The sequence below is a fragment of the Microcaecilia unicolor genome, chromosome 1, assembly GCF_901765095.1.
Source record: "Microcaecilia unicolor chromosome 1, aMicUni1.1, whole genome shotgun sequence".
In the NCBI taxonomy this organism is placed as follows: domain Eukaryota; kingdom Metazoa; phylum Chordata; class Amphibia; order Gymnophiona; family Siphonopidae; genus Microcaecilia; species Microcaecilia unicolor.
In genome coordinates, this window is record NC_044031.1 from 525,578,057 (window position 1) to 525,598,405 (window position 20,349).

General features: G+C 46.6%; 1 protein-coding gene across 1 annotated transcript in view; it reads left to right on the forward strand.

The window, feature by feature from the left end:
* Positions 1-20,349, forward strand: part of ZBTB10 (zinc finger and BTB domain containing 10) — a 137,994-nt gene that overhangs the window by 25,339 nt on the left and 92,306 nt on the right. Inside the window, exon 2 of the mRNA XM_030215886.1 lies at positions 18,873-19,767. Within this exon, the coding sequence (XP_030071746.1) occupies positions 18,873-19,767 (895 nt within the window). The remainder of the gene's footprint in view (positions 1-18,872; positions 19,768-20,349) is intronic.

Sequence of the window (20,349 nt, forward strand, 5' to 3'; positions counted from 1 at the left end):
CGCCCTGTTCAGCGATTTGAGTTCATAGGAGCCCTGCTTAATACATAGAAGGTTCGAGCCTATCTTCCGGAGATGAGAGCGCAGACTGTTGTCATACTTACTTCCAAGTTTTGAGCCTCTGAGCAGGTCACAGCTCGGCAGATGTTGACATTGTCACACGTTTTCACATGAGATCAGTTCAATGGACCCTGGCATCTCAGTGATGTTAGGCCACAGGGAGCCTGGAAGATGTCATCCAAGTGTACTCAGCTTGTACGCTCCCTTCAGTGATGGACCATTTGATACAATTAGATTCTTAGACTTCCATTCCAAATTCCTTTGCCACAAAAGTTGCTGACGATGGATGCATCTCTCCTGGGCTGGGGGGCTCATATAGATGGGCTTAACACCCAAAATGTTTGGTCCATCCAGGAAACAAATCTTTAGATTAATCTCCTGGACCTCCGGGCGATCTGTAACACTCTAAAGGCGTTCAGAGATCGGTTATCTAATCAAATTGTGCTCATCCAAACAGACAATCAGGTTGCAATGTATTACGCCAACAAGCATGGGGGCACCGGATCATGCCCTCCGTGTCAGGAGGCCGTCCAGATGTGGCATTGGGCTCACCAGCATGGCATGTTCCTTCGAGCCACTTATCTGGCGGTCAAAAACAATATCCTGGTAGACAGACTGAGCAGAATAATGCAACCACAGAAGTGGCTTCTCAATATGGGCATTGCCTGTAAGATCTTCTGAGCATGGGCACTCCCTCGATTGATCTCTTTGTCACTCATATCAACCACAAGGTCCCTCAGTTCTGTTCCAGGCTTCAGGCCCAAGACAGACTAGTGTCAGATTCCTTCCTCCTCATTTGGGGGACAGGTCTTTTGTATGCATATTCTCCCATACCTCTAGTGGGGAAAACTTTGTTGGAACTCAACAAGACTGCGGAACCGCAATTTTGATTGTGCTGTACTGGCTGCAGCTGATATTGTTCCCTCTACTTCTGGAGTTACCCTCTGAAGAACCATGGAGATTGGAGTGTTTTACGACCCTTATCACGCAGGACGAGGGGTCTCTTCTACATCCCAACCTCCAGTCTCTGGCTCTCACAGCTTGTGTGTTGAGAGCCTAGAATTTGCTTCCTTGGGTCTTTCAGAGGGTGTCTCCAAGGTCTTGCTGGCTTCCAGGAAAGACTACTAAGAGGTGCTATTATTTCAAATGGAGGAGGTTTGCCGTCTGGTGTGAGAGCAAGGCCCTAGATCCCTTTGCTTGCCCTGCACAGTCCCTACTTGAATATATTCTACAGCTGTCAGTCTGGTCTCAAGACCAACTCTGTAAGGGGTCAACTTAGTGCAATTAGTGCTTACCATCAACGTAGAGGGTAAGCCCATCTCTGGACAGCCTTTAGTTGTTTGCTTCATGAGAGGTTTGCTTTTGTCAAAGCCACATGTCAGGCCTCTACCTCTGTCATCAGATCTCGATGTCTTTCTCACCCAGCTGATGAAAGCTCCTTTTGAGCCACTGAATTCCTGTCATCTGAGGTACTTGACCTGGAAGGTCGTTTTCTTGGTGTCTGTTATATCAGCTCATAGGGTCAGTGAGCTTCAGGCCTTAGTGGTGGATGCACCTTATACTAAGTTTCATCACAACAGAGTAGTCCTCTGTAAACACCCTAAAGCTCCTTCTCAAAGTTCTGTTGGAATTCATCTGAGCCAGTCGATTGTCTTGCCAACATTCTTTCCCTGACCTCATGCCCATCCTGGCGAAAGCAGCTTGCACTCTTTGAATTGCAAGAGAGCATTGGCCTACTATATGGAGCGGACTAGGCCCCACAGACAGTCCGCCGAACTTTTTATTTCTTTTGATCCTAACAGGATGGGGGTCACCATTGGTAAAGGCAGCATTTCTAATTGGCTGGCAGACTGTATTTCCTTCACTTATGCCCAGGCTAGGCTGGCCCTAGAGGGTCACGTCATGGCTCACAATGTCAGAACCATGACTGTGTCGGTAGCCCACTTAAGGTCAGCCTCCATTGAAGAAATTTGCAAAGCTGTGACATGGTGTTCAGTCCACACATTCACATCAAACTACTGCCTTGGGCAGGATACCTGATATGACAGTCAGTTCGGGCAGACAGTATTGCAGAGTTTATTTGGGGTCTAGAATTCAACTCCACCCTCCTAGGCCCATTTTGTTATTTTCCAGGCTGCACTCTCACTCAGTTTATATATAGTTTCAGGCTAATCTGAGTTATGTCCTTTCCCGTTGCGAGGCTGAATTGACCAATGTTTGTTGTTTTCAGTGAGCCTGGATGCTAGAGATTTCCCACTTGTGAGAATGAATAGGCCTGCTTGTCAAAAGAGAAAATGAAGATACTTACCTGTAGCAGGTATTCTACGAGGACTGCAGGGCTTATATTCTCACAATCCCTCCCACCTCCCCTTGGAGTTGTCTCCTTTCTTATTTTTACTTTTTTTGATGTAGTATAAATCTGAGGAGACTGTGCTCTCGCGGTGAGCGCGAAAGTACTCGCTCATGCGTGGTGGAGCATATCTCGCGCTCCATAAAGCTCTGCTTATGCTAATCATAAGTCCCGGACGGGGCAACACGGTTCGGTGTCACCCACTTGTGAGAATACAAGGCCTGCTTTTCTCGGAGAATACCTGTTGCAGGTAAGTATCTTCGCTTTTTTATATATGTTCTTTTATGTATATGCTTATATTTTAAAAATGTAGGTATTAATAAGTTGTATATATTTGTTTTACCCCATATTCCCGAGGCATGGTGCCATGTTGAGTCTTAGGTGTTTTACTTTTAGAATAAAAACCACCCTCTTGTGAACAGCTTGACTGCATTGTCATTCTTCATTGTGTATGGAAGTGTCCTGTTGCATACACTACTCGCTTTTTTGTTGGTTATACCTAGTAATAATCTAGTAGTACTACTGCTAGGGGTCAAGTTGCTATATAAGTGTTAGGGATTGCCAGTGCCATTTTGAACCTGGTGATGGCAGAAGCAACTGAGGATTGTGCTTGCCCAGTACCCTCTAGACTCCAGGGATTTTTCAAGGTAGGCCTGGGGGGGGGGGCTTCAAGGGAGGCATCAAAATAGGGGTGTTTGGTGGTGGTGGGGAAAATGGAGAGGGATAACTTTGATAAGGAGGTTTTGGGAAGGGGGGACCTTTAAATTAGATTGACTGAACACACCTGGCTAGGAAAAATATGCTAGCTGTTTTCTGGTGTTATTGTGGCCTAGTGGTTAGGGTGGTGGACTTTGGTCCTGGGGAACTGAGGAACTGAGTTCGATTCCCAGAACGGGCAGCTCATTGTGACTCTGGGCAAGTCACTTAACCCTCCATTGCCCGCTGCATTGAGCCTGCCATGAGTGGGAAAGCGCGGGGTACAAATGTAACAAAAATAAATTAAGCTTCATTAATTTTCATCATAAGTGGTGTTTTGTATGCTTTGCATTTCATTACAGTGTATTCCTTAGCGTCCCTCCGGACCGGCCCAGAAAGCGACATGTGTTGTGCACTCCTTCCAGCAGGTGGAGACTGAGAATTCTGACTCCTGTGAGAGTCGATAAGAGCCCTGGTTAGCTAGAGTGAGATTAGATTCAGTATTCTCAGTCTCCAGCAGGTGGAAGGTGGTGAGCCCTTCAGTCTGTTTCTATTATCTTCCTTTTGGCCTTTATAAATAAATAAATACATATTCAGTGTCTTCTGTGCTAAAGTTGGAGGCTGATACCTGTGGGGGTTGTCAGTAAGCCTCAGGGGTGTTAAATTTGGGTGGCCGGGTCCCTCCCCCCACAAATTCCTCACAAGTTTCTGTTTAGTGCTTTCATCTTCTATTGAACAGAGTTTTTATTTTTCACTGCCTTCACGAGAAGGGTGTTCTGAGAGCTGGGAGTGACAGCCGTGCTAATTATGAGCTTTAAAAAAAAAAAAAGTTAAAAAGAACGAGTAAAGCAGCTCTGCTTTAGCCTCTGTTGTTTGCTTCCTTCAGCGGCCCTTCCCTTTTTTTTTTTTTTTGATTTGCTGGTAGTTGGCTGTCCTTCCTTCCTGGGAGAAGTTTTTAGCTTAAAAAAAAAAATACACGCCAAGTTCGCCGGTTTCTGCTATGGCGGAGAAGCTGGGGCACTGCATGGTCATAGATGGGGGATTATAGCGGCTGGAGTGTGCAAATATTGCACTGTCAACTCCCGACAGTTTCTTTCTCTGCCGAGTCAGCGGCTTCCTGTCTTTCCACGGTTTCTCCTCTTAGCAACACACTGTTAGCATCTACTTCAGTTTTGGCGGGAAACGCTGCCATTTTGGAAAAGCAGACTGCCGTGACAGAGAGGCAGACTCCTGTTAATGACCAGTTATCGGGGGGGTTTCTTTGCAGCCTTCTCAGGAGCAGCATGGAATTCCTGAGGGGGGATTCCCTCCTGAATTTGTTTTACAAATGTATAAAGCTTTTCTTCTGCTTAAGGCTGCTTCCTCTGCACCAGCTCTTTCTACGTCAGAGAGGATTTTAGCTTCAGCTAAGTGTCCCAGGTTTTCCTGGGGTCTAGAGGATGATCCTACGTCTGATACAGACCCTGAAATGCCCATCCTTGAAGGCTATATTGGTTTGGAGGACACTGAGGACACCAAATCCATGATTCTTGTTAAGAATGCATTTCTGCGTAGAGAAAAGATTCTTCAGTAGTATGGATTTTTCATATAGAAGATTTACAGGAAGTCATCTCTTTAGTTTCTTCCACTTTAAATTTTGAGGAAGTCTCAGCTGTACAGCAACGTAAGGTTGACCTTTTAGTCAAGGGCATCAGGAAGACGGGCAAAACATTTCCTATGCATCAGGATATCGGAGATATCATTCAAGCACAGTGGGATGTGCCTGATGCGCCGTTTAAGCTTTCAAAATCCATGATTTGTCTGTATCTGGTTCCTGAACAGGATAAATCTCTTCATAAGCCTCTGGTGATGGGTGCGGTTGTCTCTGCAGTTACCAAGGGGCATATCGTGCCTGCGGATGGCAGCACGGCTCTTAAGGATGTTCAGGATAGGCGGATGGAGTCTCGGATAGTCTAGCTTTGATGTATCTGCTCTGGTGGTATAGGCTGCCATTTGTGGGTCCTTGGTAGCCAGGGCTTGTTTTCACTGGTCGGAAAGGGAGTTAGATAGTTCTTTCGATTTTAAATAGATGAAGAATTGAGAAACTTGAAATGGGTTCTGCCTTTTTAGCTGTTACTTTTGCTGAGAGCTTCTTCGAAGTCTGTGGCAATGAGTGTTGCTGTGCGGTGATCCCTGTAGCTTTGAGGTTGGTATGCTGATGCAGCTTCTAAGTCTAAGCTTAGTAAGTTTCCTTTTCGAGGATCTTTTCTTTTTGGTTTAGAGCTTGATAAGTTGGTCAAAAGTCTAGGAGACACTAAGGTCCCTTGCCTCCCTGAGGATCATCTGAGATCAGGTTGCGGTTTCCTTTCCAGTTGGGGTCGTGGAAGAGATTTTGTTGGCTCAGATCTAGCAGAGTACCTACAGCTCAGAGATCTTGATTCTTTCAGAGATTTCAGTCCTTTTGTGGTTCTTGGTGTGGTGGCAGAGATGCGAATTCTGCTTTCCTGGCTCATCCCAGTGAAGGTCTCCGGGCCCAACCTTTTATTCCTTGTCACTTGCAGCAGATGAATCCAGGAACTAGTGGGTTAAGTTTGCCTATCAGCAGGTGGAGATAGAGATAAACAAACTAAAGGCAGTGATGTCAGATGGCCAGCTCCTGCCTCAGTTAGTATGTCTCTATCTCAGCAGGTGCTGGACGGCTTTTTCTTCAGCTCCTGGGCCCAAGTCCTCTGAGGGTGCTCCTGGGCCGGTGGCCAGTTTGAGCCGGGGGTGGCGGACTGGTGGTGTCCCCTTTGGCAGCATAAGCAGTTGCTGGATCCCTGCTGCACCTCAGATTCCCTCTTTTGCTGTTCCTTTTCTTCCCTGTTTGTTTCTGCCTCCTCACTAGAAAAAAAAAAAAAAGAGAACCATGGAATTTGTTTAAAAGAGAAACACAAGCACAGGGAAATGTGTTTTTGCTGAGAGCAGGTTTGTGTTACTGCTTACTTAGTCCTGTTATCTGTTGCCTGCTTGTCCGAGCCTGCCTCGAAGTGGAGTCAGAGAGTTTTTTTTCTTCGGCTCAGCTGTCAGTTCCCGCGCTTTCCCAGTCCGGGGTAAGTCCTGCTGGGTTCCTGTTCGGGGGCGGGCGATGGCAGCGGAGGCGGTAAAATGCTGTTCCTGATGCGGGAAACGGCGTTCGACGGTGGTCCTTTGCAGCGCGGGGTGCGCTGATTTGGCAGGACTCGACGGAGCAGTGCCCCCCCCCCCCCCCCCCGAGAACGTGCTTTCCCGCCCGGAGCCTGTTGATTCTTGCGACATTTTGCGATCGGTCACGGAGCCAGCTCCGGTAGCGGTTTTGGGCAAAGCTTCTTCTTCGCTGGTAGGGGAGTCGGGGGGGGGGGGGGAGGGCGTCAGGCACTGTGGGCGGTGGTGCAGGTGCCATGGCTGTGACCTCCGTTGCAGGGGAGGGGTTTTCGCCAGAGTATATTTTGCTACTCCATCAGGCGTTTTTGTTGAAAAGGGCCTTGCCCCCCCCCCCCCCCCCCAAATGTGGCTGCGACAGCTTTGGCCTTTGTTTTTCTCAGGGGGTCTGGGGGTAACCAAGAGATTTTGGGTTTTTCCCTAGAGGATTTCTCCTCCCTTAAAATGCCTAGGCTTTCTTTGGGGTCTGAGGAGGGGTCCTGCATACGGATCTGAGGATCTGAAGGCGATGAAACTGTGTGACAAGGTGGTGGCCGTAGCGAGAAGGTTGCTAGGCTGTATAGAAAGAGGTGTGATGAGCAGAAGAAAGGAAGTGTTGATGCCCCTGTACAAGTCGTTGGTGAGGCCCCACCTGGAGTATTGTGTTCAGTTTTGGAGGCCGTACCTTGCGAAGGATGTTAAAAAAATGGAAGCGGTGCAAAGAAAAGCTACGAGAATGGTATGGGATTTGCGTTCCAAGACGTATGAGCAGAGACTTGCTGACCTGAACACGTATACCCTGGAGGAAAGGAGGAACAGGGGTGATATGATACAGACGTTCAAATACTTGAAAGGTATTAATCCGCAAACAAATCTTTTCCGGAGATGGGAAGGCGGTAGAACGAGAGGACATGAAATGAGATTGAAGGGGGGCAGACTCAGGAAAGATGTCAGGAAGTATTTTTTCACAGAGTGGGTGGTGGATGCTTGGAATGCCCTCCCGCGGGAGGTGGTGGAGATGAAAACGGTAACGGAATTCAAACATGTACGGGATATGCATAAAGGAATCCTGTGCAGTAGGAATGGATCCTCAGAAGCTTAGCTGAAATTGGGTGGCGGAGCAGGTGGGGGAAGAGGGGTTGGTGGTTGGGAGGCGAGGATAGTGGAGGGCAGACTTATACGGTCTGTGCCAGAGCCAGTGATGGGAGGCGGGACTGGTGGTTGGGAGGTGGGAAATACTGCTGGGCAGACTTGTACGGTCTGTGCCCTGAAAAAGGCAGGTACAAATCAAGGTAAGGTATACACATATGAGTTTATCTTGTTGGGCAGACTGGATGGACCATGCAGGTCTTTTTCTGCCCTCATCTACTATGTTACTATGGTTGCCTGCAGCTTCCTCCTTGGTGGCTCTCTTGGAGCCGATGGGGGTAGAGGACGGTGTCCTCACTGACCAACCGGAGGACTCTTCCGCCATGAGGATTTTCCATAAGGAGGAGTTGTCCTCCTTTATCTCTCAGGCGCTGGAAGCCCTGAATATAGAGGACCCTGAGGTTGCGGCTTCTCAGGCGGTCAACCCCAAGATGGCTAGTACCAGATGACTTTCTAAGGCCTTTCCGGTACATGGAGCTATTGAAGAGTTGATTTTGGCCCAGTGTGCGGATCCAGATGGGGAGCTGAAAGTAGCCAGGGCTATGGCCAGGCTGTATCCGGTTTCAGCGGATCGTTTAGAGCAGTTTGCTCTACCTAGGGTGGATGCCCTGCTGACGGGGGTCACTAAGAAGACTACTCTTCAGTGGAAGGTGGTGTGGCACTTAAGAATATGCAAGATAGACGGGTAGAGGCCTCTTTAAAACGTGCCTTTGAGGTGGCTGCTTTGACACTTCAAGCTTCTGTTTGTAGTTCTTATGCGGCTAGAGCTTGTGTCAGTTGGCTACATTCTGTCATGGATTCAATTTCAGAGTCTGATATGCCGGGAACTCCTCAGATGTTGCTGATGGATATTGGGCTGGTGTACTTGGCGGATGCCTTGTATGATTTGGTCCGTGCTTCGGCCAAACTCATGGCCTTGACCGTTTCCTCTCGGCGTCTTCTGTGGCTCCGTCATTGGGCCGCAGATATGGCCTCTAAGCAACAGCTCATTAAATTGCCTTTCCGAGGGAAATTGCTTTTTGGGGAAGAGCTAGAAAGGAGCCTCGGGGTTACGTTTCAGAGAGACGTGCTGCTATCGCCCGGGGCGGTCCAACACAGCCTTTCAGCATCCTCGTTTTGGGCAGCGTTCTTCCTTTCACAACAAGAAGTGTCCGGCTGAACCCCCCTCATGTCAGGGGGCTCATTCTCGGGCCTCCCAATGATGGTGCGCAGGTCCACTCGGGAGGAGAGCAGATCGGTGGTTGGCTTTCTCTGTTTCTTCCAGAGTGGGCCAGAATTACTTCAGACCAGTGGGTCCTCGATGTGGTGCGAGAAGGTTACAAACTAGAATTCTTCTCTCCCGTCACAGATTTTTTTTCTGGAGTCCTGCTGTGTATTGCGGGCCAAGAGGACAGCGGTTCTGCAGTGTTTGCGAGACCTGCTAAGGATAGGGGCTATTGTGCCTGTTCCTCCTCTTGAAAGGCACACAGGTCGTTATTCCCTCTTCTTTGTGGTTCCAAAAAAGGGAGGGGCTTTTCGGCCTATTCTCGATCTCAGAAAAGTAATCCAGTTTTTGCAGGTTCGTCACCTCCGCATGGAGACATTAAGGGCAGTTATTGCTGCTGTTCAACCAGGCAAGGTTTTGACGGCTCTCGATTTGAGGGAAGTTTACCTGCACATTTCCATTTGGCAGCCCCATCAGAGATTTCTCAGATTTGCAGTGCTGGGTCAGCACTTCCAGTTTCGTGCCCTTCCTTTCGGAGTGGCCACTGCCCCACGCACTATTTCCAAGGTTGTGGTAGTGGCGGCGGTGTTCCTGCGGAAGAAGGGGATTCGAGTGCATCCATATCTCGATGACTGGCTGATTCGGGCGACGACAGCAGAGGAGAGTCGAGTGGTCACCGACCGAGTGATTGTGGTGTTGCAATCCTTAGGTTGGGTGGTCAATATGGACAAGAGTCATCTGGTTCCTACTTAGAGTCTGGAGTATCTTGGAGTGCAATTCGATACGAAGCGGGGGAAGGTGTTTCTCCTCGAGGGGTGAAAGATCAAATTGCTTTCTCAGGTACAGACCTTATTGAGGTGTTGCGCTCCCCTAGTGTGGGACTATGTTCAGCTCCTTGGTTCCATGACGGCGACCTTGGAGATCATTCCATGGGCAAGGGCTCACATGCGGCCTCTTCAGAATTTCCTTTTGAGCAGATGGTCGCCGATGTAGCTGGATTATCAACTACGCCTTCCGTGGTCAAGCCGGGCCAGGGACAGTCGCGCGTGGTGGCTCCGGTCAACCAGTTTGCAGAAGGGTGTTTCTCTGGCGTCTCCTAATCTGGTGGTGATGGATGCCAGCCTTGCGGGCTGGGGAGCCCATTGTCTTCATTGAGTAGCCCAGGGATCATGGACCCCTCTCAAAGCGATTTGGCCGATAAATTGTCTGGAGTTGCAAGCAGTCGTGAATGCACTGCGGAGTTTTCAGGACCTTCTGCAGGGGCAGGTGGTTCGTGTAGTCTCGGACAACACCACGACGGTGGCCTACATCAATCGGCAGGGGGGCACTCGCAGTCTTCCCTTGGCAGTGGAAGTGCCTCGTCTTCTAGTATGGGCGGAAGCACATGTTCAGAGTCTGTTGGCAGCGCACTTTGCGGTTCAAGACAATGTTCAAGTGGATTTTCTCAGCCGGACTCTTTTGGATGCAGCGGAACGGACGCTATCGGACTTGACTTTTCGGCTGATTTGTCAACGTTGGTGAAGAGCAGTAATGGATCACATGGCCATGGCTTGCAATGCCAAAGTTCCCCAGTTCTTCAGCTGCAAACAGCAGCCAGTATCCGCAGGATTGGACGCTCTTCTCCAGCCATGGCCGGAACAACAGCTACTGTATGTTTTTCCTCCGTGGCCTCTGATAGGGATAGTTCTTTGCCGCATAAGGCAGCATCGGGGGCCAGTCGTTCTAGTCCCGATCTGCTGCATCAAGGGCCAATTCAGATGGAAAATCCCTCCCGCTTTGGTCTTACGGCCTGGCTATTGAGAGGCGGCAGCTGAGGAAGAAGGGATTTTCAGGACCAGTCATTGCCACTCTTTTGGGGGCATGGAAGCAGTCTACTTCAGCAGCGTACGCGTGAGTGTGGAAAGCTTTCTCGGCGTGGTGTGCTTTGCGTGCTGAATCACCTTTTCGGGCAGACATTCTGGTTATTCTGGAATTCCTTCAGGATGGTCTTCAAAAGGGATTGGCATATAATTCCCTTCGAGTGCAGGTGGCCGCTCTAGCTTGTTTTATGGGCAAACTGAATGGTTCCTCTAGCAGCTCACTCTGATGTGGTCCGTTTCCTACGCGGGGCTCTTCGGCCTCCTGTGCGGCAGCCGTGTCCGGTGTGGCATTTCATTGTGGTATTGCGAGCCCTCCAGGCCCCACCGTTTGAGCCGTTGAATAAGGTTTCTAAGAAGGATCTAACACTGAGAAGGTTTCTGAGAATGATCTAAGACAGTGTTTTTGGTGGCCATTGCTTTGGCTAGGAGGATTTCTGAAATTCAGGCTTCGTCTTCCAGAGATCCCTTTTTGCAGTTTTCTGAAGCAGGGGTGTCGATTCGGACAGTGCCGTCGTTTCTACCTAAAGTGCTTTCAGCTTTCCATGTCAATCAGGTGGTTTATCTTCCGTCTTTTCGAAGAGAGGATTTTCTGGGGGGAGTTTGCCTCGCTACGTTTCCTGGACGTGCGGAGAGACTTGTTTCGGTACTTGCAGATCTCTAACGAGTTTTGACGCTCAGATCATCTCTTTGTGCTCTTGTCGGGATCAAAAAGAGGTGAGGCGGTTTCTAAGGCTTCCATTGCTCGCTGGATTAGGGAAGCCATTGGAGCGGCGTATCTGCTACAAGGGCGGCTGTCTCTAGTGGCCCTGAACGTGCATTCTACTCTGGCACAGGCGGCTTCTTGGGCGGAGGTGTCTGCTTTATCTCTGGAAGAGATTTGTCGGGCGGCTACTTGGGTGTCCTGTCATACTTTTGCGAAGCATTACAGGCTAGACGTGTCTGCTCAGGAGGATGCGAGTTTTGGAGCGGGAGTGTTGGTGCGGGGAGTGTCGGCTTCCCACCCTACTTAAGGAATGCTTTGGTACATCCCACTAGTTTCGTGGATTCATCTGCTGCAAGTGACAAGGAAGGTAAAATTATGTCTTACCTGATAATTTTCTTTTCTTTAATGCAGTAGATGAATCCAGGATCCCTCCCTAGTTCGGCTGACATTTTTTTTTCATTTTTCGCGCAGTGTGTCTACTTTTTCCTTCCGGGTTCTGTTTTGCAGAGTTCAGACAGATATGGGAACACGGAAAGGATTTCGATTTCTGGATCAAGTTGTAGTTATTTCGAAGTTCTTATTTGGTTCTCTGTTTTCATAGTGAGGATGGTTTCTGGTTGTTATTGGTTTCATATTTTTGGCATTGGCAAATGCTTACGAATGACATACTAACTGAGGAAGGAGGTGGCCGTCTGACATCACTGCCTTTAGTTTGTTTATCTCTATCTCCACCTGCTGGTAGGCGGACTTAACCCACTAGTTCCTGGATTCATCTGCTGCGTTAAAGGAAAGAAAATGATCAGGTAAGACATAATTTTACCATTCCTGTAGGAGTTTGCTTTGTTCGGTTTTATTGGAAGTAGGCCCAGATTACCTCAGATTAGTGGTTCTCGAGGTTATTTGTGAAGGGTATGCCTTAACAGTTTGCACGGCAGCTGCCAGATGCCTTCCTAGAGTCTCTCTGTCGGTCACGTGTGAAAGCGGGAGCAGTCAGGGGTACTTTCCAGAGGCCTCTCAAGTTGCAGGCTGTTTGCTCAGTGCCGCCTTCAGATATCAGAACAGGGAGCTATTCTATTTATTTTGTCGTTCCAAAGAAAGAAGGCTCCTTACAGCTGATCTTAGATCTCAAAGCGGTCAACCGAACACTCAAGGTCTCCACTTTTCATATGGAAACTCTTTGCTCCGTTATAGTCTCTGTTTGTTAAGGGGAATTTCTAATGGCTGTGGACTTAACGGAGGCTACTCTACATATCCCAGTTCATCCGTTTCACCAGCGGTTTCTTCATTTTGTGGTTTTGGCAAGCATTATCAGTTTTGGTCTTTGCTCTTCAGCCTCGCTACAGCTCTACCGACTTTTTTTTTTTTTTTTAATGTTTAAAGATTTTTGTTGGTGAATAAAATAGACATTCACAATACAGTCACCATGTTAACAATCCATACACCTCTAGTGCAATGTCGCACTACTATAATACAACTCACCATAGTGCATTTTATTTTTTCCGCCCCCCCCCCTCCCCTTGCCCCTCCCCAGCCCCTTGTACATTGCAATAAAAAGCTGTGTTCAACAAACTCCATCTGATAAGACCTAGGTCTCTCCTTTAAACATTTCTTGTCCAGGAACCACATCTCACTCCACAATTTGACCACTGCAGTTATAGATCCCATCTCCATGGCCTGGACAGAGTGTTTAACTTGAGCGATATCGCCCGGAGCTAAACACTAGCAGAGCTCCTGGCATGCTCCTCCCACCCCCAAACCCATGCCCCCCCCGCCACACTTAGGAATTCAAAATTCTGCTACGCGCTACTACAGTCAATGAGTCCCAGAAGGGAGACCAGACTTGGCAAAGCCGGTCTCCTCGTGGCGAAGACAGGTCATTCACTCCCCTGCGTTCCAATGCGCAGAGGTGAATCATGTTGGATCGCCAGTGTTGCAGTGAAGGCGGGTCCGCTGATATCCACTGTTGGAGAATCGATTTCTTGCCGACCAGGATTGTATTTTTCAAGAAACATTTGAGGCCCCGAGGCAGAAGCGGGGACACCCTGAACACCTCAAATAACTGAGATGGAGTTGGTTTCCAAACGACCCCCCAGAGCCTAGACACATGCTGACAGACCTGGCGCCAAAAGCCAAGGATCCGCGGGCATGTCCAGAACATGTGACCCAGGTCAGCCGGGGATTGGGCACACTTCTTACACTTGTCTTCCATCCCCATAGATGCCCTATAAGCTCTGTGAGGGGAAGTATACATCCTCATCAAAAATTTATAGTGTGTTTCTTGCAACGTCACATTCTCCATCTGTCGTTGGATGCCCAAGAGACAGACCTTCACCGTTTCCCTCTGAAGACTTATTGCTAGTTCTCTGTTCCAGCAGCTAGTTAACTTGTTATACTCCACCTCGTCCGGTTGTTCCCGTAAAGAGGCATGGTAATATTTAAGCGGAACTCTTAGTTTGCGTCCAACCCCAATATAGTGACTAATTGTTCCCACACCTGTGATGTCATAGTGGGGGCCGGCAGGGATCTTAAATAATGGCGTAATTGAAACATAGAGAAGAAATTTACTCCCCTAACCCCGTACTCTGCCCACAGGTCAGCCTGAGATTTGAGTGTGCCATCCTCATTGTATAGCTGGTATAAATACTGTAGGTTTTTCGTCCCCCAGTTGGCAAAGTCCACTGATGTGGAACCGGGCGGAAAGTCTCTCTTGCCCTGGATTGGCAGCAATGGAGAAGACTCTGCTGACAGCCCATAAAACCGGCAGACCCACCGCCATGCTTTCCTCACAGGCAGGAGTAATGGTGCATAAGCCAGGGGTGTACATAGCTTCCCCGGTGCTGCATGTAACCAGGCACTAAAATGAGCTGGGGCAAACAGTCCCGCCTCTGCCCTGGTACACGAGAAATGGGACGATCCCCGGAACCAATCCGTGACGTGGCGCATGTTACTTGCTATCGAAAGGAGCCTTACACTCAACAGTCCCAGCCCCCCCCCCCCATATCACGGTAAAAAGAGCTGAGATGCTCGTATCCGAGGTTTCTTACCTTGCCATATGAACCGTGTCACTAACCATGTCACCCAATGATCATCTTTTTGCGTCAAACACAGGGGCACCATTTGTAAATCCACTTAGGCACTAATATCATGTTTTAAAGGGCAGTTCTACCTAAGAGGGATAGCGGAAGCGAGTGCCAACTCTGCAAGGTGTGCCTCGTACTTATTTGGAGCAGTTCAATATTCACTTCATACAAACTAGATAGGTCGGCGGAGATCAGTACCCCCAGATATTTTAAGGGCCCCTGAGACCACGTAACAGGGAACTCTCCCTCCCAAGTCTCCCTAATCAAGCTCTGCACGGGAAACACCACCGACTTCTGCAAGTTGAGGGTAAATCCAGAGAAATAGCTGAATTCTCCTATGGTATCAAGGAGGTGTGACGACGACTGGCGAGGGTTCGTCAGGGTCAACAAAAGGTCGTCCGCAAATGCCAAGGTATTCACCGAAAGAAAGGGCATCCTAACCCCCGCAATTTCAGGGTCTTTTTGAATAGTGCGCAACAAGGGCTCCAAATAAAGCAAAAACAGCAACGGCGAAAGTGGACACCCCTGCCGCGTCCCCCTCGCTATTGGGAATGGGGCTGAGCAGATTCCATTTATTAATAGGGCAGCCCGTGGTCGAGAAAACAGAGCTTCAATCGCATGCACAAACCAGCCCTTAAAGCCCACATAGTCTAGAACCCCAAACAAGTAATCCCAGCGTACTTTGTCGAACACCTTTTCAGCATCTAGGCTCACCAGTAACAGGCGTTCCTCTGACAGACGACTATATGCCACGGCCATGCAGACTTTACGAACGTTGATGGAAGAATGCCTACCCCTTACATACTCCACCTGTCCCTCCCCAACCAATGCTGTCATGTGCGGGCTCAACCTCTCTGCTAGTACCCTAGCTAAGATCTTTAAATCCACGTTAATTAGAGAGATTGGTCTGAGCTCTAACGACTTTAACGAAGGTCATGGTACTAGTAGTTGCAGCTCTCAGGAAAGAGGGTATTCTAGTTCATCCTTACCTGGACAATTGGTTGATCAGAGCAAAGCCTTACCAGGAGAGTCAGCAAGTTACGGCTCGAGTTCTTAAGAATTGTTTGTTGCAATTTCGGACCCTCACTTATCTCTGAGTCTCCTTCGATACTCTTCAGGGGCGAGTTTTTGTTACGCATGACAGAATTATCAAACATCCAAGATCAGATTCGTTCTCTCCTCTGCAAACAGTTACCTTGTGCAAGGGACTATCTTCAGATTTTAGGCTTCATGGCAGTGATTGTCCTGGTGGTGTCCGCAAACAGACCCGCTGATTGTCAAATTGCTGCTCAGAACTTTCGAAAGAGAGAGTCTCTGGTGGTGGCTTCATACTCCAAATCTGAGCAAGGGTGTTCCTTTGGATCCGTCTCAGTGGATAACAGTAACAACTGATGCCAGTCTCGGGGGCTGGGGAGCTCACTGTATGCGGGGCATCTTGCTCAGGTCTGTGGTCCCAGACGGAAGCACGTTGTTCGATCAATCTATTGGAAACACGAGCAATTTGTTTAGCCCTACAGGTTTTCCATCTTTTGCTGGAAACCAAGCTCATGCATGTGCTCTTGGACAATGTGACAGCAGTGGCCTATGTCAATTGACAAGGAGAGACGAAGAGTCGACCTTTACAACAGGAAGCAGCTGTTCTCATGGACTGTGTAGAACATCATCTTTCGGAGCTGTTGGTGTCTTATTTGGTGGAGACAATGTTCAAGCAAATTTTCTCAGTTGGCACATTCTAGACCCAGAAGAGTGGAATCTCGGTGCGTATGTGTTTCAAGCCATTCTCCAACGTTGGGGTATTCCAGTCATGGATCTCATGGTGACGCATCTAAATTCCAATGTGCCACGATTCTTCACTCGCAGGAAGGATCACAAAGCGGAGGGCATAGATGCTGTTCTTCAGATTTGGCCATTGGAGCGTCTTTTTTGCATTTTCTCCGTGGCCTCTTCTAGGCAGACTCATTCAAAGGATTGAGGTCCACAACAGGCTTGTAATCTTGATAGCGCTGGATTGACCTCGCAGGCCTTGGTATGCCAATCTTGTACGCCTTCTGGTAGACTCTCCATTGAAGCTTCCGGAGTATCCTGGCCTTCTCCTTCAAGCCCTTCTCCTTCAAGGGTTCATCCAGATCTGGCTGTATTTTCGTTTACAGCTTGGCTCTTGAAAGGGCACGGTTGACAGAGAGGTTATTCTTCCAATGTAATAGTCACGGTGTTCTGTTCTCAACGTCATTCAACTTCTCTGAATTATATTTGTACTTGGCGCATTTTCAAGTCTTGGTGTGCCGATAGAGAAATTTTTCCTTTTCATGCTTCAGTAACGCAGCTTTGGGATGTTTTGCAGGATGTTTTTAATAAGGGCTTGGCACTTGCTTCTCTAAAGGTGCAGATGGCTGCATTATCTTGTTTCTGTGGTCGTATTAAGGGAATAAATTTTGCTAGCCATCCTGATGTTGCTCATTTCGGGGAGTGAATTTGATTTGTCCTCCTCCTAGATCTTTTTTTTCCTACTTGGGATCTTAACCCGGTTCTTGCAGTTCTTACTAAATCTCCTTTTGAGCCATTGTTGGCTTGCTCTCTAAAGGATTTGATGCTCAAGATGATATGCTTGGTGGCCATTGCCTCTGCTAGGTGTGTTTTGGAATTGCAAGCATTTTCCTGTCGCTCTCCTTTCTTGGAGTTTTCTGTGGAGAGTTTGATTTTTGCCTCCCTTTCCTTCTGAAAGTCCTCTCCAGATTTAATTTTATCCAAACGGTAGTTTTGCTGGAATTGGGATCTTCCTCTGGATCTGAAGACCAGCACTGTGTGCGTAAGCTGGATGTCAGATTTCAGCAATATTTACACTCTACAGACGAGTTTAGGCGATCAGATCATCTTTTTCTTCTAATCGGGGGATCCCGCAAAGGACTGGTAGTGTCTAAACTCACCATTTCTAGGTGACTTAAAGAGATGATTGCTTCCGCTTACTTTCTTTCCGGGAGGCCAGTTCTGGAGGGAATGAAAGCCCATTCTAGCAGAGGGTAAACGGCGTCATGGGCAGAGCGTTTTTAGGTACCTCCTTTGGACATATGTAAGGCAGTGACATGGTCTTTCTTGCATTCTTTTTCGAAACATTACAAGCTGGAGTTCAGTGTTGTCAAGATGTGGCTTTTGGGGCAAGTGTGCTTACTGTGGAATTGTTAGGGTTCCTGCCATAAGTATGCTGCTCTGTTACGTCCCATCAGTTGCTTTCTGGGCAGGTCCGGGGGGATACTATGGAAGGAGAAATTAGGTCTTACCTGCTAATTTGCATTCCTTTAGTTCCTTTGGACCAGCCCAGATCCCTCCCTAAGCTGTTGGTTCTTTTTTTTTTTTCAGTATCTTAGTTCGTCTTTATGACTAGGTTAGTTTACACATTCTTAAGGCTTTACCAGTTCTTTAGGTTCCGGTTTTGAGCTGCTTTGTTGGTGATGATTTAAAAAAAAAAAGAAAAATGCAATTGAGCATAAACTGAATAACTACAGGCCTATTTCCTGTATGCTCACAGTGGCTGTTTGAGTTCTCCAGTTGCACAGAAGCTTCTTTCTTTTCTCTCCTGCTTTATAAAGATAATACTGAATCTCACTTTATCTAAGCAGAGCTCTTATTGGCTCTCACGAGAGTCAGAATTCTGAGTCTCCACCTGCTGGAAGGAGTGCACAACCCATCAGTCATTTTCTGGCTGGTCTGGAGGGACTAAAGGAAAGCAAATTAGCAGGTAAGATCTAATTTATCCTTCTGTGTTACCATAATACATATTAAATAAATTTAAGGTAATATAATTAACGTTAATGGGAAAATAATGCACCTTATGGTCATAATGCACCTTAATAATTACCCCTCTTAATCAGTTTTAGAGAACACGAAAAGTATTCTTGACAAGCATCAGTTACAGGCAAGTTATCCTTAAACAGCTTGTATTCTAAAAGAATAAATATATGGTGGTCACACAAGGAGGAGATACTTTCAGATTTAGATGAATGTGTTATAAAAGATTGGTGATTTTACCAGACCCCCTAAATGATAAAGCTGTGATTGTGTGAGTAGGAAACGACTACAAGACTATTGAATTTTCCTGCTTTCCTGGAAAAGAAGTGTTAGTAAGTCTTCTAATGGTCTATATTCATTCATGTTAATTATCAACAGTATGAAACTGGTGGGATTGATGTAAAATATGCTAGGATATTACGTTTAAAACCTTAAATTCCAAGTCCAGTGTTAACAACGAAACATGAGGATATTGCTGGTGTGTGTGTTTCTGGTTTGTAAAATCCTTTATTTAATGTTTTAAAAATAGCACTGGATTATTTTTATAACAGTTTGATAGCCTTCCTTTTCTATCAAAACACAGTGGCTTACAATATTTGTAAGTTAGAATGCTACCTATCTGTCACCTTCATGGCTCGGTAGACTTGTACTGGGATAGAACATTTATCTTGTATATTGTGTCTGAGCCATTGGGCTAGCTTATGATCATTTTTGCTTAACTTACATGTGCTGCAGTGGAAATTCTTCTATAGTATTTGTTTTCTTTCAGTTCTTTTTTTATTGGTTAGTTTGTGTCTGATCCAGTTGTAATTTGTTTTCTAAACATATTAATTTTGATTTTATTCAAATACAGGAACCAGAAATAAAGGAAGAGCTGACAGAAGTTTTTAATGATTATAATGCTAAACCAAATGAAAATTCATACTGCTATCAGCTTTTGCAAGAACTAAATGACCAGAGGAAGAAAGGCATTCTTTGTGATGTTAACATTGTGGTGAGCGGTAAGGTTTTCAGAGCTCACAAGAACATCCTGGTTGCTGGCAGCCGTTTCTTCAAGACTTTGTATTGCTTTACAAATAAGGAAAGCCGTGACCAAACCACTGTTACCTATTTAGATGTTGTTGCTGTTCAAGGTTTCTCTGTTATCTTGGACTTCATGTATTCTGGTAATCTGGTGCTTACAAGTCAAAATGCCATTGAGGTTATGTCAGTGGCTAGCTACCTTCAGATGACAGAAGTTGTTCAAGCCTGTCGCAATTTTATCAAAGATGCCTTAAACATAAGCACGAAATTAGAAGCTCCAGAGACTGTGGTAGTGAACTATAACAAAAGAAACATCATAAACAGGGAAGGTGTGGTATCAGAGCAGAAAAGTGGCAGTTTTTGGGCAACGCGCAATCTTACTAATTTAGCAAGTAGCTTAAAGAATGAGAATGATGGTTACAGTCTGGATGAGGGCCAAACAGAAAACTACCAAACCAGTGACTCTAGTTGGATTCAGGATACCTGTCCTGAAACTACTGAAATTGAACCTCAGGGTCAAGGAAAAGTTTTTGTATGGAATGATGTCGGCTCACATACACTGTCATTACAAGAACCTGGCAAAACCAGGAGGAAAAACCAGACTACAAAAAGATTTATTTATAATATACCACCAAATAATGAAGTACATTTAGAAAGTGGCTCAATGGTGCAGCCATCAATGCCATTCTTAGAAGATGATTTACAGTGTTTTCAGGATGGAGCAGGTAAGTTGTTTTGTTTCAATAGTACATTGGAATGATACTTTAAAAAACTTCACGTACAGAATAGTACTGGTCTTGTAGTACTCTAATGATTTGGTAGTTTTTTTTATTGTAAACTGTCTTGATATATTTCAGTTTGAAAAGCAATAAATCAAATTTTATGAAATACATAAAATGTGAACTTGTAATTCAGTAAGTAATGGATTCTGCTAACAAAGCAACCCTCTGTAGTAATTGTATTTGTGCTGCATTTTTGTGACATAAACTAACTTTTAATTTGTGTTATATTTTTGCCATTGTTGTGGTTTCTGCTATCCCAAATATGAAGTAGTAGCTTTATAAGCTTTGTACTTTCATGTTTTTTAAACTGCTAGTCAAAGTCGTGCAATATTCTTCTGAGTATTAACCTTGTACGTATACAAATTAAAATGAACAAGGCTAGTCATAACAGAATGCTAAAAGGTGTTCTTTGGTATCCTTGCAAAGGGCATCTGGCTTTCTTGTGATACTCTAGGTATTTCCCCACTTTGATACACAGGTAGATTTTCTCCAAGGGTTACCACCATATGTTTTCCAGATTCGGTA